The sequence below is a fragment of the Seriola dumerili genome, unplaced genomic scaffold (assembly GCF_002260705.1).
Source record: "Seriola dumerili isolate Sdu_G_001 unplaced genomic scaffold, Sdu_1.0 BDQW01000716.1, whole genome shotgun sequence".
NCBI classification, from domain to species: domain Eukaryota; kingdom Metazoa; phylum Chordata; class Actinopteri; order Carangiformes; family Carangidae; genus Seriola; species Seriola dumerili.
In genome coordinates, this window is record NW_019174971.1 from 1,255,399 (window position 1) to 1,273,464 (window position 18,066).

General features: G+C 44.1%; 1 protein-coding gene across 4 annotated transcripts in view; it reads right to left on the minus strand.

Annotated features, from left to right (window-relative positions):
- Positions 1-18,066, minus strand: part of LOC111236755 (FERM, RhoGEF and pleckstrin domain-containing protein 1-like) — a 50,585-nt gene that overhangs the window by 29,215 nt on the left and 3,304 nt on the right. For all 4 annotated transcript variants that reach the window (XM_022765614.1, XM_022765615.1, XM_022765612.1 and 1 more), the window contains exon 2: positions 16,556-16,783. In XM_022765614.1, the coding sequence (XP_022621335.1) occupies positions 16,556-16,729 (174 nt within the window). In that variant the 5' untranslated portion in view covers positions 16,730-16,783. The remainder of the gene's footprint in view (positions 1-16,555; positions 16,784-18,066) is intronic.

An 18,066-nucleotide genomic window follows, 5' to 3' on the forward strand; every position in this document is an offset into this window, starting at 1 on the left:
CTTTTTGCATTTTAGAACAGCCTCTTGAGTGCTCGTGCCACCTTAATGAAGATTATGAAAAAGACAGAGCACGAGTTAAAACCGACAAAGTGCCAGTTGGTGCAGGATACCAACAGGACGGAGGATGAAACTTCACAATAGAAGCACAGACTGGAGAGAGGGCTGAGAGGAATCAGAGCAGGGAAGGCCACGGTGTGAGCCAAGTCTGTCACCATCTGGCTACCGTATGTGTGTGTGTGTGTGTGTGTGTGTGTGTGTGTGTGTGTGTGTGTGTGTGTGTGTGTGTGTGTGTGTGTGTGTCCATCTGTTTCTGTGTGGTCAGACTGTCTGTAGGGACACACCCACACACTGTACTCACACGCGCACACATGCACACACACACACTCTGACGCTTCCCAGGCCTCTAGAAACACGGCTAACTGACTGAATGTCGACCTGAGTGACATCTATGACAGAGAGACCGGGAGCTCGGCTGACAGATGCCGCTGTCATGCACAAAGCTCAGGGATGTCTGAGGTTTGGACGAGATCCAGCTCTGGGCTGCGGTAATCTTGGTTTAAAGGAGGTCAAGAGGTGAGAGGAGAAGAGGGTGGAAGAGAATCGGAAGGCAGGAAAACAAGAAATCAAGAAATCATCACTAAATGTGCGTCATTAACAAAAACGTGCATGGAAACTCCTGCAGAAAAGGTCCGAGTGCAGGTGCAGTGCTAAACAATGTTGGGCTTGGAGGAGACGCAGGAGGTTTAAACAACACACTGCATGTGCTGAGACAGAAAGCGAGATAGCGAGGTTCGGTGATAAAGATTTAGACCTGCTGACAAAATGTGCTTTAAATTCGACATTTATTCTCAATGTAACTCTTGCAAAAACACCAGATGTGAAAGTCAGAGAGAAGAGAGAAGTAAGATGTCCACTTCTGTTACGTTGTCACTGTCAAGTTTATCCACCGCCTACCGACAACAAGGAGAGAAGTGGGGTAGGAGAAGAAATCTGTAATGTTTTGAAACAGGTCGCAGCAGGTCAAAGAACTTCATGAGACCGAGGCTGAATTCCAAGTAGGCAAAAGCAATTTCCTTCAATATCAGCAAACCCCTCTCCAATAACTAGAGAAAGCCTGAGTGCATGCATTAGGGAGATATCCCATATCACATTCAAGTAACGTAAGACACCGGAATGCAGCGGGGAATGTCACTGAGGTAATGGTGGTGAAAGTTTTTAAATATCAATACCAGTTATAATAACAAGGGCTTCACGAACGCATGATGTTACTATATCTTGTTACAGCTGTGTGTGAGGATTAAACACCTTCACACATTCTTTTGTTTCATTAGAAGACACTCGTGCCCCGTCACGAACCCGACAGCTTCCCGTCCGACGCTAAAACCTGATATCGTCTGATGAAATAAAAAAAAACTGGCAGTCAGGAGACAAAGAGAAAGGCTAAATTTAACCTAAACTGGGTGGAGAGACGTCCTTTAATGAAGAGGTGAGAGCAGAAGTGTTGGAGGAAGTGAGGAAAGCAGGATCCCGGCGTGACTTAAACCTGACCGGCGCGCTGTTAAGATTCAGCTCCTGTCGGGCGGTGAAGCAAACCTCTAAAAAAAAACAAAAAAAACAACAGTAGCGGGACAAACACAGACGTATAGGATTCAATTTTCAAAGCTACATGTAACATAATCTCAGAGAGGATACATGTAGGTTTCCAAAAAATCCAAACCACATTTAAGTTTATCAATTGGTTTGGGTTTTTTTGTTGTTGTTCTTTTTAACTGAAATTAGCAGTGTTGCACTTTCACTTGATGGTTTTGGTGGAGAGAAAGGAAATGAGAGAGGGAAGCTCATGTGAAACGAAACCCTCAGAACTGATTATTTACCAGAAACAGACACAGAGAACACTGTGCAAACCTTACTCTGGATAAACAGTGCCTTTCAGTAAGAGACACAGCTCCCTGTCATCTGAGGTAAAACACCTTTATGTTTCCAGTCTGCAGTCCTCTAATGTGATCTCCTGACTTTAGGAGGCTTGAGCTTCACCACGGGTTAAATTCGGAGTGAAGCTTCATGCCTCTGTCACATTTCTGCAGAGGATTAGTGGCCCTTGATGTTTATAGAGCTAAAGCAACTGCTGCACAGCGCGAAACCGCATCTTGCAAAGGTTTTCCAGCTGATTTTCTGAACCTATGCGATAGGTAGTTGCACTCGTATGACCCAGCCAAGATTTCTGCTCTCTCCTCATGCAACACGAGTGTTAACAGTGGTGCAAACGCTGCTTACTAAATGAAAGTGGCACTTAAAAATAGAGCAGTCCAGGCTGTTCTCATGATCTGCTCTGATCTTGGCAACGGTTTCAGCAGAGGAAATGGAACGCCAGGTCGAGGTCAAACATGATATATATAGGTTTTGTTTATAATGAAATGGGAGAATAAAAAGAGTCGGTGTCACACTGACCTGGGGAAGGGATAAGAGTAGGAACAGCGAGGATGTTAATGACAAAGCACCTCCGGGAAATCTCCTCTACAAGTTTTACATTTTGAACGTTTGACGGCCCCTAAAAATAACCGGTGCATGTGTGTGTGTTGAAATCTTTCAGCTGAACGGAGCCGACTGGGCCCCGTGGATCGCAGACTGGGGTCCTTTCAGTTCAAATCACAATCCCTTCATTCAGCAGCTTCCATCAATGAGCCTTTCTTAGTCTGCCAAAAACACACACTCACTTACACACAGGAGACAGATTTTTGGAGCATGATTATTGTCTTATCTAGATGTTGGAATGATGCTTCACAAACCCCAGACATACTGAGTGCTTTCTCTGTTGCAAATGCATACAGTGAAACATTCACTGACATGTGCACTGGTATGCTGATGAACATTAAAGAGCCTGAAAAAACTGGTGAAGTCAGAATTTCCTGACTCCGACTCCAGACTGTAAAAGCAACCTACAAAGGCCAAGGTTGCATCCTCAAAGGCAGGGTCCAGTTTCACACAGCTGTCCTTTTGGGCCTCACACCAACATAGCTCTTCTGTTTTTTGTTTTTTTTTTTTTAAAAAAAAGATAATTAGAAGGCTAGCAGGTCTCGCAGCCTTAACAACCAAGTGTCCATCAGTGAACTGTGCTGGAATCTGGCTTCGGGCCTGGCAACCATCATCCAAACAACCAAGCCAAAAACACTTCTGAGAGGACGAGAGGAGTCATCGAAATAGCTCCAGACGCGGGAGAGGGAACAAAAAGCAGCAGCACTCCTGCTCGCTCTGCATCTTTTCCATGTGCCCCTTGCAACAATGCAGCTCTTAAAATCCAATGCCCTTTGTTTGTGACAAATCTAATGAGGAAAAGGCAACATATTTTTATTGATGGGACAGTGCAGAGCAGCTAAATTACTGGTTATTTTTCCAGCAAGTGAGAGTCCCTGAAAATAAGCCAATAAAACAGAGAGGCCTGTCTGCAGCTGTGGAAACTGCTTCCTCTTCATGTTTACCTTTCATAAAATGACTCATGCCCTTCTTTGCTTGCAAACTAGACTCAAATTATAGTGGTGGCCCTGAAACAAAATGCATGTTTGGGGGGTTGTGTGTCACAACTAAGTATAAAGATATCCATTATGGTCAGCTGGCAGGTTGACTGTGGTGGATCCCACGCTGTGAGTGTTTCTGGTTTTTGTAACTGACAATAAACAAGGCTGGAGCAGCATATGTCAGCGAAAAGAACCAAAGCTGAAATCGATTTGAAATGCACCAAGTGCCTCCATATATAAAGGGAATACATGACTTTGCTTCTATCCTTCTTGCTCTCCTTTTTCCTCTGGATCTCCTCTGGACTCACTCCATCCCCCGCATCTGGTCCCTCGCCTGTCAGAGACACTTGCCATGAAGCTGTCGGCATGTCTGTTTACTCATCACTGTCCCTACTGCCAAACCCACCCTCAGTCTTACCCTGCGAAGTCGCCAGCCAGCAATCACACACACACACACACACACACACACACACACCACACAACACACAACACACAACACACACACACACACACACACACACACACACACACACACACACACACACAAAGCAAACACATACTTCTTCTTCTACCCCCTCGCCCCTTTTAATCCTCTCTTCCTCTCGTGCTGGAAGGTCAGTGCCCGGCTAAACTGGGATGCGGTATATCAAAGTAATCACTCTTCTCTTTTTCCACCATCCAGTCTCTTTTTGACCCCTTGAGGCATACGGCGAAGAAAACCTACATATATTCCACATGACTTTATTCCCTCTTCTTGTCACTGCTTCACTGTGGGCAAAACTCCCTTTATGTTAGAGATGAGCAGTTAATGAAAACGCATAAATAACTGACAGAGCAATCTGTATCTCACTCTCCTATTCTCTCAGAATCCATGCGAGTTCTCCATTCACCGTGTAAAAAGTCCACATAGATTTATTTTACCAGTTAATTATTTTGTTTATCATGCAACATTGTCCTTCCCTCCCCCTTTTTCTTCAGGTCCCGTCTTCTCCCTGCGGTCCACGGCCAAGTAAAATACTCTCACCATCTGTGGTGGGGTGCTGAGGGTTTACAGAGAGTCCCACAGCATCACTGTTGAAATGACCTATGAAATCCAAAACAATGAAAGGACATAGCATTTGAAGCATTCATACCTGGGGTTGTGATGGATTACATTTCTGTGTCTAATTAAATTTTCTGAACATGGCCATTAGGCTGATCTGATTTGATCTGGTCTCCACAACACTACAGACTCTGGAAGGGAATTTAGAAAGTACCAAGACTTATTAAGCTTTTCCGGAATTTAAAATTAAGATCCTACTGTACTGGCAGAATTGCGTTTCTCCGACTCATTATTCCACACATGCATGAAACAGAAGAGAAACGCCTTGAAGCAAACTGGCATGAAGTAAGGGGATGTTCGAAAGGTGCCTCTCCCCCTCTAGCCCTGCTCTGGTGTGCAGCACTCTGACTAATGTCAACAGGGATGGAAACCAGATGGGTGAGACTGATGATAAGAAATCTCCATGGGGGAAAAAGACAGGGGGGGGAGGAAAAAAAACACCTCAAAGCTGTTCAGTTTCTTCCCTCAGTCCCCTGCTATGAATTCCTGCAGGGATCTTTCTGTCCTCTCTCTGTCAGGGAGGGTGGGGGGGGGTGTGATGTTATGGCTTTGAGGTATCACTGTAAAACTGTGGCCCTCAGTGGATGTTTTTTTGACAGTTGATTTAGCAGCAATGTCTTGAGTATTTACCTTTCTAGCAAACACAAACGCCTGAAAATGGAGGACATCCATCAATTATTCAAACTGTAGACCCACAACAAAAGACGTATGATAAACGATAAAAGAAAAAGCGAGAGGTGTATGAAAAAGTGAGATACGATAAGATCAAACTTCATACCAGAGAGCGTGCCGTGTCCTGTTGCGAAACGTCAGGTCAGTGGGCCAGAAATCAACAGAGAAGACCCAGCTTGAGTTACAGCAACGTGCAGCACTCCTTCTGCACTAAAACTCCAATGAAGCCTCAAGTTTAAATCCAAAGACGTGGTTTTTCTACCTCAAAATAATGTTTTACCAGCCTTAACACACAGACTGTGCAGAAGGTTAAAGAGCTAGTTATTCTAGTTCAGCTTTAGAACAAGGGTTGATGCTGCCTAAAGCGACTGCATCGACAAATGGCAAATGGCAAAGATCCCCCCTGCTGTTGCTCTTCATCCCCACTGTGCGCTATTTTCCCTACAGCTTGTGAGCACTGGCTAATACACTGTCTGTTGCAGCCTTTCAAAACAACACATCGCATGACAATGTTTGCATCCACTGCTTGATGAAAACTCACGCTTATTTTGAATGTTTTGAGATGTTTGAGATGCGCTTTTGATTAGGTTTTAAATGCTCCCTCTCCTTCATCATAGACCCCTATGAATCCTAATCTATTGGTATGGGTGGGGTAAACATTTTGAAAAGTTTTGGCTCTGCTTTTGTGCATCAGTTAAATTCCGGTTAGAAGAATCAACCCTTAGTCTGGACATTGCAATTTCCCCTCAAGGAAAACGAGAGAAATGAAAAATACCACTGAGCAGCAGGACAGCTGGGCGAGGATTCCTCCCTCCTCGACCGTCCACCAATCACATTCTCTCGTTAGGATTAGGTTAAACAGCTTAACCCGCTGAGCAGACGTCACGCGCCAGTTCCTCCTCGCCGGCCAGAAGGGGAAAGGACTTGTTTCACGCACAAACAGACAGACACATATGCCAAATTGGACTGTTGAATAAACAGCATGTTTTGCAAAATACCTGCTAGCATTGTCTGCAGTGACAGCGAGGCACAGTGGGGAATCAAACTGACAACACCCCTGATGTGGGGGGGTGGGGGGTGGGGACGGACGATGAAAATGCCTACAGGCTGCTATGAAGACAACAGTGTGTCTCAGTGTGCAGTACATATAAGTGTGTGTGTGTGTGTGTATATGCACGTTATGGCTCGCAGCACACTTGAGGCAAACAATTAAATTGAGCAACAGAGGGGGAATACAAGCACAATGTTGTACCATTAAAAAAAAAAAAAAAAAAGCAATTAGCGTCTTGTGTAGGACGGCGGCGGGTGTGTTCGCGCTGCGCCTCGTGCAATTATGAGGTCTGTAAATTTTGCAACAGGGCTGCTTTGTTTCCTAAAAAAAAGCCTCCGGAGCTCCATCGAGAAACAGGACGATCAAATAAAAAAACAAATGGTACAAAGCTTTCATCTGAAGTGTCTACGGTACCTCACAGTAAAACACACTCCGTCTCCGCCTCGCAACCTGAACTCAAAAGCACAATGACAAAGCAGATGTAGACTAGTTATAAGTAATAAATGGCGTCAATAATGGTGCGTACACTTTTTAAGAGCTTCACGTTCCTCACCCTCATTTAACCTCACCGCAAAGAGTCAGATGCTGAAACTTGGCAATAGTTTTTGTTTGTGTGTGTGTGTGTGTGTGTGTGCGTGTTGCTGAAACAGATGATTTACGGTTTACAAAAAATGGCGTAGAGGCACAACCGAATAATTAAACTATGCCTGCGGTAAACACAGTTGTGTGTGTGGTTATGAGGCTACACAGATGATTTACAAGTGAGGAACAACATTTTAATTATGCCACAGCCCAAAAATCTTCAGTGCAATTAAAACTGGATTTCACACTGACATTAACGCATGTCAATCAAAACACACACACACACACACACACACACACACACACACACACACACACACACACACACACACACACACACGAAGAGCAATTTTTCATCTGAAAGTGAACCTCTTACAATCTCTGCAGCCATTCAACTTCAAATGAAATGCTCCCAAAGAGCACTGATAAGCTACAAATCTAAGAAAAAAAAACAGACTTCAATCAAATAAATCAATTACAGCTGCTTTGGGGATTTAATGGAACAGTCCCTTCAAAAGTGAATTTTCTATGGGGTTGTCTTTAAAGACTAAGAATGATGAGATTCAAGCATGACGAAATGGCGTGACACAGAGAGAGGCGTGAAGTCTGGGAGAAAGAAGGAGAGAAGAGTGATAATAAAACTCAGAGAAAAAGAACAGGAAGGTCTAGAGAGGTGAAAACCAAAACTACTTTTTCCTCCCAAACATCACATTTCAGCCGACATTCCTCTGCTAGTTTCTCCGAGAAACGAGCGGCTGGAGAGCAGGGGACACGGCAGGGGAGACGCCATTGAATTCCACAGAGGCTTCTGGAAAACATCCAAACGGAGACGAGGAGGGAGCGAAGGGAGAGATTTAGAAACACTTCACCTATTGAGAAAAAAACAAAACAAAACAAAAACCCAAGTGCTGCGTGCTCCCGCACGCTCACTCAACAACAGCCAAAAACGAAAAAAGAGTGAAGTTGCAGAGCCTGGTCCAGATCTGCGACAGAGATTGAGTGAGGCAGCTCTGTGGCCTTTAATAAGGAGCCATGGTTAACACTTAGCAAGGGGGAGAAATCTCATTTAGGATATTGGAGCAGACACTTGGGCTTTAAGCTGGTTGCTAAACTCTTAGCAAGCCCACTTGTGCATTTCTTTTCTCATTTAAAGCACCGGTTCCCATACCCAGGATGATGCACTCTCATATTGAGGACTTACTTAAATCTTCCAAACTACTTATTCTCTAATAGGTGGTGTGTTCGTGTGATGAAGTGAAGCACCCCCCCCCCTTACACAATCTACCTTACTGGTGACTTTATCACCGATGTCAAGGGAAAACCCTGACAGAAGCCAACTATTCTCCTCCATCATGGAGGGGAGATTTACGGCAGCAGAGACAGCTGCACGACCTAATAACTCTACTCGCATACATCTTTCCAGCTCACTGCAGAGAAAGAGGAGGAAAACGTTCAATTTAGTTACTGTTTGAATGACATTTTGTAACACTTGGCTCACCCCCATCAGTTCCTCGTTCTAACAAATTAAGTTTTAGTTTCCTGGTAGAAGAGGGGGGAGAATCAAAAGTCAAGCCTCATTATATGAAACAGGACTGATGCCTGAAGCTACTAAACTACTGAGTCCAACAGTAACTGTGCAGCTTCTATTTTTTCAAACTCAGCCAGATTCGTTTGTCAAATACAACAGGAGCTACAAATGAGTCCTGGCTACCTGCCAGGGTGTCTGGTGGTGATGATAAAAACCTAGCAGCTCGCAGATGATGTTAATTTTCCATTGTGTTTGAAACAACAACAACGCTGAGGTATTACCACGCCGAATTGGAACAGTGGCTGTGATGACAAGGAAGCTTGAGATATTATGATAGCATGTTAAGCATCAAAGTACAACAACTCATTTCAAATACGGGAAATAATTTATATCCCACTTGTGAGGATGGAATGACAGGACAAGCTTGTAAAAACACCAGTGAGAGCCCACCTCAGCAGCTACGGCAGGCTGCTCCAAACCGATACTTGTAATCCTTAAAAGCTACTAAATTAGTGCGGTGGTTTTGTGTAGCACAGTGAAGCGGAGGTACAGTGATTACCCTAAATGGGGCCCAGCGCTTCCACTGTTGGCTTGACTAGCCTCCTCACTGGGGACCTCATTCTCTGCAATTACAAGAAAAAAAGAAAAAGAAAAAAAAAATCCCATCTGCAGCCAGGCAGAGCGGACAGTGTTGGCCCATTCACTGGCTGCCGGCGTAATGCAAAAGGCTTCTGTGGGAGACGGATGTGTGTCTGTATGCGTCTTTCTCTCCCTCCCATGCAATCTCTCTCTTTTTCGCTATCGCAGTGAGTGCGACGCCATGTCTTTTTTTTTTTTCCCTCTTCCCCTCCCTGCATGGGGCCCTCTTCATTTCTTTCCAACCCCCCATCCTGCCCCCTTTCAGAAACAATCTTTCAGTAATTGTCTCTCCATCAGCAATCGTCTTCCACTCAGAGTAATAATCTCCCTGTCTTGTTCCCTCATTCACTCCTTCCTAGCTCAGAGGCAGCTCTGTCTGTGGCCCCGTCTTTGAACTCAGCAGGTCTAAATGCTTCCACGTGGCTCCATGTGCACACACCCACCTTTAAAGCAAAGTAACAAAATTAACAAAATGCATGTTTCTGTTGAAATAGTACTACAGTAATACTGCACATACTCTTCTTTTCCCCCTTTAACAGTATATTTATTCATCCCCATGGGAAAATTCTCTCTTCCTTTACTCTACGGGCGGGGGGTCAAAGTTTAGGGTCAGCTACGGAGGGAAAAAGAAGGAGAAGAAGTAGCTGAGAGGAGAATCAGTCCACAGTCACAAGTCCCTCTCTGAGGTCTCTGACCACAGGAATGAAACAGCCAACGCCAACCATTACATAATACAGAACGGTTCCTCTGTGTGCAGGCATGCTGCGTCCACATGTTTCTGAAACTATAGAGTCCCAGGAAATCGCTACAGAATGCAAAACATAGGACGGTCATTTACAGAAGTCTGATTGCTGGGGTGACGATTGACTCTTCGCCAGCCCCGTTACCCTTAGTTATTATGGCTACACCTGTTCAACCTTCCATTCTTGTGGCATCTAAAAATGGGACCGTGGGCCAGAAAAGGTGAAGAAACCAGGATGTACAAATTTCCAGCGATACAGGGAGGATGATGCATCAACCATGTATTTAAATGGTTAAGAAAACAATTCATTATTTAGTCATGTTCATCCAGCATTCCCATCTATGAGAGTGTCATAAGGGGACGGATATTACATCTGCAAATCTGATCAAATATTTATTTTAATATGACTGTAATTAACTAGTCTTAAGAGTCTGTAGAACTGCTGGGCAGGTTTTAGCATGCACACTTGCACTCATTGTATATATGTTCATGCACATGGACCTATAAACTCACATATCCATGTCACATGGTTTAATGTGGCCCTTGTGAGCCCATATAAACAGCATCATATAGGTTTAGTGTGTTACAGTACTGGATTGAGCAGGGACTGGGGGGTTTTAACACACACGCAGAGCAGGTCTCTGTGGATGATGATGAATGAGGCCTGCCAAGGCTACTGTTAGTTCTGTATGTGCTCCAAGAAAGCAAGAAAGAAAGAAAGAAAGAGATTATTTGGAAGATCAGAGGAGAGGGTTTGGAGATGGGTTGGATAGAAGAGAGAGAACAGGGGTCATAAACTTGCAGAGATCACAAAGCCACCTACCCAAACCACTGCAACGTAACCGTCGGTACTGACAACTTAGATAACGTACACAAACAAGAATAATTTGGCTCCAAGCTTCAAAACACACACTCTCTTACCTCTTATCACTCTTTACTTGTCTGTCTATCTGTCTGTCTCTTCTCTCGCCAATATAAATGTCAGATGTAAGAACAAGAACAACTCTGTAAATGAGTGGCTCACATACAAACATCTCCAACTTAACAACTGGAAAAAGAAAAAAAAACAAAAGAAGATAAGAAAGAAAAACGCCTTTGTGGGTTAGTCTGCAACTGTCTGGTTCTGTGCGCACTACTTCACTAACGGGAAGCTGCATTAAAACTAATGTCTTCTGCTCTTGTTAGGGCCAAATGGCCGAGGTCGCGGTGGTGGAAGCACAACAATGAGTCAGTCATGCCTCTGCGCGGAGGAGGGATGAGTGTCTTTAGAAGAGCAGAGGGCTCACCCTGGAAGCATTTGGACCACTCGATGAGCAGACTGCCATTAAAATTCTAAATATATGAATTGAGACCAACGGAAAGCTAAATTAAACGGTCATTTTGAGGAAATAAAAAGAAAATTAATGTCTGTCATTACATCTTTCTGTGACTTCATTGCTCCTTTTATCTTTTTGGACGCCTCTTAAAAAGGTGTGACTGACTCACTGTCTTCCTCTCCGATTCCTCTCTTATCTGCCCTTTCCACAGGCGGCCGACAGCACAAAGGCCCATCCATTTGAAATGTCAACTACTCTACGTCGGAGCTACGGAGTGAGCCTGTGTGTGTGTTTGTGCATAATATGGCAGGGGACTTGAAGCTCATTTATCAAAGGCCTTGGGGGACTGGTAGTCCATCAAATGATGTTGTCTATAAAGCAGTTCTATCACCCTAATCCATGCATACCCACCCCCCCAGTCCTGTATCTTTCCCCAGCTCTCTTTTAGACGAAAGATCAGGAGCCGTGCAGATGATGAATCCACAGTCTAATCATTCAGCAAAAACCCTCACAGTGATCTTATAGCACCCTAACACGCACACTCCCCCACACACATGCGAACACACACACACACACCCCCCTGTCCGCCCTCTCCTGATATCACAGTGTCTTTCAAGCTACTGACATCCACTGAGAAAGTCGGTCTTGATGTGGATAGGTTGGATGGTCTTGCAGGGATTAAGGTCAGCATGTGAGACGAGACAGTACAGGAAAAATATTAACCAATCAGACAGGAGAAAAAAAAGCGTACTCCATTTGTATTATACAGTATCATCTAGGTGGGTGGGGGTGGGGGGATGGGAAGCAAGAGTGAAAACTATGACAGGGCACATATGCAGGTCTTAATCACTACAAGTATCATACATGCATCATCTGACCGAATGAGATATTTCAAGTGACGGCAGGTCCTTGGGGGACAGACCTAACTGAGCTCAACTGCTCCCCAGGGAATCAGTGGGACTTCCACAGTAGTCGGAATCAAAGCTGGAATATGAAGATAAAGTGAACTACAGCTGCAGGTGCCATCATGGAGGCCCCACCGGAGAAATCCTGGCTAAATGTGAAAAACACCAGGCAGGATGTTGTTTCCAGTGTTTCCAGAGCTGAAAGTATCAAAACACTACTTGTTTTTCCCTGCAGCAGAGAAAGAAAGAAAGAAAAAAACCTTTGCTCTGCTTTGCTAGCCTCTGTCTCCCTCTTTATTTTGTTCCAGTTCAGGTTTAAGTTCAGATCCAGGTCAAGGATAAGTCTGGTGGTATTCAAAACCAACAATGCGTTAGTCCATCTCACAGTACTTTCTAACTTACCTACAGTACCATCTATTCATTCCTATTGAGGAAGTAAAGGTCAAAAGTACGTAATTTCATTTGGTCTTGGTCTTTCATGAGATCTGTTTTCAGTATGAAAAGCATAGAATATCACCTGATATCCGATATCTCCTGCTACTTTTTAACCACCTCACATAAATCCATTGTTTCCCTGTAGATTTGGAAGATTACCTATGCTGATCTATTACTGTGGTCATAACATTTAATCCAGTCACTTTGGTAAGAGGGGATAGATGGGACAGCAAAATTATAATTTACTACTCAGTATTGTCACTCAACATGAGTTTACAAATCTTTCATAATTAAAGTGACTCTTTTTTGAATGTTGCACAAAACAGGTGTGAGTTACAGGAAAGTGCTGTCACTTGTTCCTTTTCTCTGAGTTTTATTCATCTCCACCACACAAACCTAAATGGTTTCCCCTGGAAAATTCCCCTCAAATCACCGATGCTGTGACCTGAAGATAAACTTCGAGAATCTGGGGCTGGAGGGTTTACATGTGAGGGCAAATCATGCTGCAAGGTTTCCCGCTTAAAGACTGCAGCTTGAACCGATTACAGCTGCAATGAAAACCAAATATCAAAAGTTGTGTTTGTGGATGCTTGAAATTTGTGCACTGGAAGAAAAGAGGAGGGATGTCATGTCACAAGAATCCACAAATAGGCTCAGCGAATGGTTTCACTGGTACTGGACGAGGTTAAAATAGGTGAACAACTAACTCAAAGCAAATGAGTAACACGCTTCTTCCATTATTCACCAGGCATGCAAATACACACACACACACACACACACACACACACACACACACACACACAGATAAAGCCACACGCACGGCGCATCCATGCCATCTTCAATTATTTACCAGGTGGGAGTGACTGACAATGTTCTGCACTCACACACTCCTCCACCATGCTGCTTCCGCCCCAAATTAATAATGAAGCCTCCTTGTGTGTGTGTGTGTGTGTGTGTGTGTGTGTGTGTGTGTGTGTTGCCATGGTGGGCATGTTTTATTAATGAAATGTACACTCAAACAATATGTATCCGGTAAGAGAAAAAAGGAAACGACAACAAATATATAAGCAGAAGCTGAGCTGCTTGTAGCTTGTAACTCTGTGAGAGGGAAAAGCTGCGTTAGATTTAAATGGTATTCAGGCTTTGTGCCTCTAAAAACAGAGTCCAGCTAAAGCTCTGGAGGATCTCCTTTTGATCGAATGTGTTCCACGTTACTCCTCCCGCAAATCTGGATAATAGAGTCTGTTCATTGAGCTGGGGGGGTTCACATTCCCAGCTCAAAGCCTGAGGATGCAGCTGATTTTATTAACACCAGAAACATCATAAGGACTTTGAGGATGAAGGCCCGAGCTCTCAATGTCAACCACCTGGATCCAAGAAATGCAACTTTATTGAAGACGCATGTTGGACCAGAATGTTTACAATTTTTTTTTTTTTTTTTTTTTACACTAAATGTATTAAACGACATTTATTGAGCCATGTTGAGTAGGAAGCTCTGACGGTGAAGTTTTATTCCCAGTGGAAAACAAAATTTAAATAATGAGCCTGTTCTTCCTGATGTACAGTAGAAGCCTAATGATTAAACTTTAACTGGGAAACAAACAGTCAAACCCTTTGTCAACAGCCACCTGCATTAAGGATGCATAGATACGAACCCAAACTAAGAGGCCAACGGCTTTCAAATTAAATGTGCATAATCACCTTGCTGCTGTTGGTCACTAAAGTCTTTTGAACATGGAATAATAAAGGTTAAAATTCAAACATCAAGCATGGGAACCTCAAGTCAACATTACAACAGTACCACAGTATGCCAACATTGTTATTTCAAGTGTAAAACCAATGTTGCGGCTGGCGATAAAGAGTTCTCTGTTTTGGATCTTTAAAATTTACTACTCCTATTGTGCAGTGGCTCGGGGGAGGTTTTAAGACTATTTACCTCCCTGCAGTGGGAAAGAGCCCAAACAAGTGCCAACATTATTGTAAGCTGCAGGCTCTATTGATTTACATATTAGCCTACACCTACTGCACAAACACACTGGAATGCCTTCTAACAGGAAAGGACTGATTAGGTGGGTCAAGCTCAAAAGACAATGCCTCCCTTATTTCACTGAACCTGTGATAAGCTGTGAAATCAACTGTCATTAATTTGCTTGGCTTGCTTTCCCATGCTTTTCTGCTCACTACTCTCTTCCCTCTCCTCTCTCTCTCTCTCCAGCTCTCCATCGCCTGCTCCTTCCTCCCGCCTCCACTTCTCCCTTCATTATTATTCCCAGCCCAGTCCTCTGCCGGTTCACATTCGGCTCTTGTGACAGCAAACAAACAATCCCAACCTAGCATGTACGCGCGCGCGTGTGTGTGTGTGTGTGTGAGAGAGAGAGTGTGTGGCGAATGCAGTCCTAATATATTGTGGTCATGCTGCTCTTGTCAGCTGATGCGGTCTGCCCTGCTGCGGTCTGAGCAGTGACGTCTAAAGATGTTCCAGAGAGATAAGCCATTTCCTCCATGTGTGTGAAAGATTGAGGGAAAGGATAGAGGGGATGGATCCCTGTCATGAGAAGGACTGCTGCTGCTGGAGAACCACACGCTCTGTGTTCTCACATCAAGTTGAGAGAACACCAATTTAGGATTTTAAAAAATGCTAGAAAATAAAATAAAATTTCAAAAAATGCAGATGACATCCCTCACACAGACACTGGAGCCCTCTGTCAAACTGTCCATTCAGCCACAGACATATCCTCCGGCACTGACACACTAACAACCACATACATTCTTGGCATTTTTGCAAAAGCCAATTACGGCTCCCCCCCGAACTGGCAGCTCTGGATGTTCAACAAGCCAGCAGAGACAGTGACTCTTTCTGGATTCTTTCTTAATTATCATCATAAAAAAACTCCCCGAATCTTAAGCTGATAATACAGCTGCCGGGGGTTTTCTAAAGGCGTGCAAATCACTGACGAGGGCATGAGACTAAGCTCCTCGTCAGCTTGCAACAGGCATTAATTCAGAAACCGAGACTACACCCACCCAGAGGATGACATACCACAGCACCGCAGCACCGATGTCATTAAAGCGGCTGGCAGTGCAGCCTCTCAGAGGACCTCTTTCTCTAAACAGCATTAGGAAGTCAGAGAGCTGCTGTGGACAAACTCATGCTTTATATGCTAGCACACACTCTTGACATGCTCGAGCTCACACAAAAATTCTCACTGATTCAAAACACATGCAAACACTTAAGATGCCTAATCAGGGTGAATGCTGACTAGATATACAAACAACATGCAGTTACATATGTTTGTATAAGTGAGTAGATGAATGGGCACAAAGAGGTAATGATGGGAAGAACTGAGACAGCAAGAAATAAGGCAGATAGTGAAAGAGGTAAAGATAGAGAGGCTGCAGTGTGTGTTTCTGTCTATGAGGCAGAATCAGGGGTCTGTAGGTGTGGTGTGCTTAGACAGGAAGTTGGCTCCTCTCCTACTTCCTGCGTATTTCCAGGAAGTGGAGATATGAGATAAGACTCAAGGTGAAAGGAAGATATTGAGCCATCGTCTTGCAACCACAAACAGCTGATAGATTGCTTAAGTAGAGATGGAAATGTATTTGAATATCCCCATTGATAAGCCACACCTGTAGGGTTTTATTGCACCTTTTTGAAGAGTTGCATCAGTCATTAATGTGAGGGTGCAGCAGCAGGAAGTGGATAAATAGATGAGACCGATAGGCAGACAGACAAATCCTGAGGAACAGAGCAGAGAAGGAAGCTGAGCTGAACCCTGAAGGCATCACCATCACCCTACAACTGCCGCTTTTATAGGTTGCCAAAACCTTTGTGCCATATTACTGATGTGTTGACTGACTGTGGGGTAGAGCAGGATTCGTGCAGCTTCAAGTTTAAGAGACCAAATGCCTTCCTACACACTGACTTTAATCACTCATCAGCAAAATCCCTAAATTGTGTCTGCAATCATCCAACAGCACAAAACCAAACACACACACACACACACACACACACACACACACACACACACACACACACACACACACACACACACACACACACACACTACTCACCGATATCTGGAAGACTTCCTGTGTGTCATCGAGCATCTGCACCCGTATGGAGACCTGCCTCCCTGGAGGCTGAGCAGGAGGACGCAGGCCCGGCTCCAGGGTGGACACCCCGAAACTTTCCGGGGCGCCCAGCCTCTGACCGGCTGTAGACGGCCTGTCGGCTGGTTCGACCATGGTGACAGACGCTACAGTGAGGCGCTCTCGAGCTGCAGGGGCCTCTGTTCACGTCTGGAGGACAGAGAGAGAGGGAAAAATTTAGGGTTGCAGTTTGTGTCTTTTTATGTGCAAAGCCAACAATTTTCTTCAGTCTGTGATTTGGTGTATTTTTGATTTTTGGCTTCTTAAATACATAGCAGGCACTTAAGCTACAAGAGGCAAGCATTTCCTCTGACATCCAGGCGCTCATCCTAAATAGCACATTTACGTCACATCCTGTGTGATGGTAAATTTATGTACACCATTTCCTTGTAAGGTATTCCTGTATTACTTTTATGGGAATTGTCAAATGCCTTTTGTGGGTTTTTATTAGATGAAAAAAATAGAAACAGCCAGGATGAGCTGCTTCATCAACCTTTCCTAAGAAAACGAAGCTTAAAAGTTGCTTAAATGCAGAAAAGTACAGGTTTAAAAGAAAGTATGAGGCTCCGTTTGGTGAGGGAGGGAAACTTTGTGCTAAATCAGTTCAAGAAATGTGCGAAAAATCTCACCACATTTATTCAGTCTGGGTTAAATTGGCCTTGCACAATGTTAGAAACCGCAAGGGATTTAGGCAGTGAGTGCAAAGAAGCAGACAGAGAGACATGTCTCACACATTGCTAGACACTCACACTGCACACACTGGTTCCAGCTACAGCACATGCAGGTGGGATTTACTGCGTTTCCTACAAACCAAACACAGAGCTCTGTGTAAGACCAGTTCAGACTTGAATCAAAGCTTCGCAAGTAGGACAGATGAGATACGGTCTGAGAACACACAAAGACACCCTCAACCCCCCCCGCCCCCTCTCTTCTTTCAGACTCAAACACATACACACAAACTTTTCAGCCCCCCCCCCCAACCTACACTTGATAAACTTCAGCCTCAGACAATAAATATCCTCTCAGACGCTTGGTGACATCAGGGCTGAGGAATGTTTTAGAAGATAGTCAGGGGGTAAAACAGGGATAAGGGGTTACACTGGTGAACTGCCCTGACACACAAACACACTTGTATGGATCAATAATCCAATATTTACAACCTTCATAAACGGCCCTCTGAGTCAGTGTCGGCGTATATGCCAACCAGTCAGTAACAAACACTGTCAGTCAGAACAGAAATGTCAAACTAGGTTTAAAGGTCATTTAGAAACTGGATAGTTAGTATGTAAATGAAGGCTGTTTGTGTGCTTATATTAAAATAAAAATCCTGATCGGTTGATAAATCAGATTTTTTCAGACTCCCAAATATCGACCTCAAAAATCCAGTATCAGTGGGGCTACAGTAAAAAAAAATAAGCCATTCCCTCCTGACC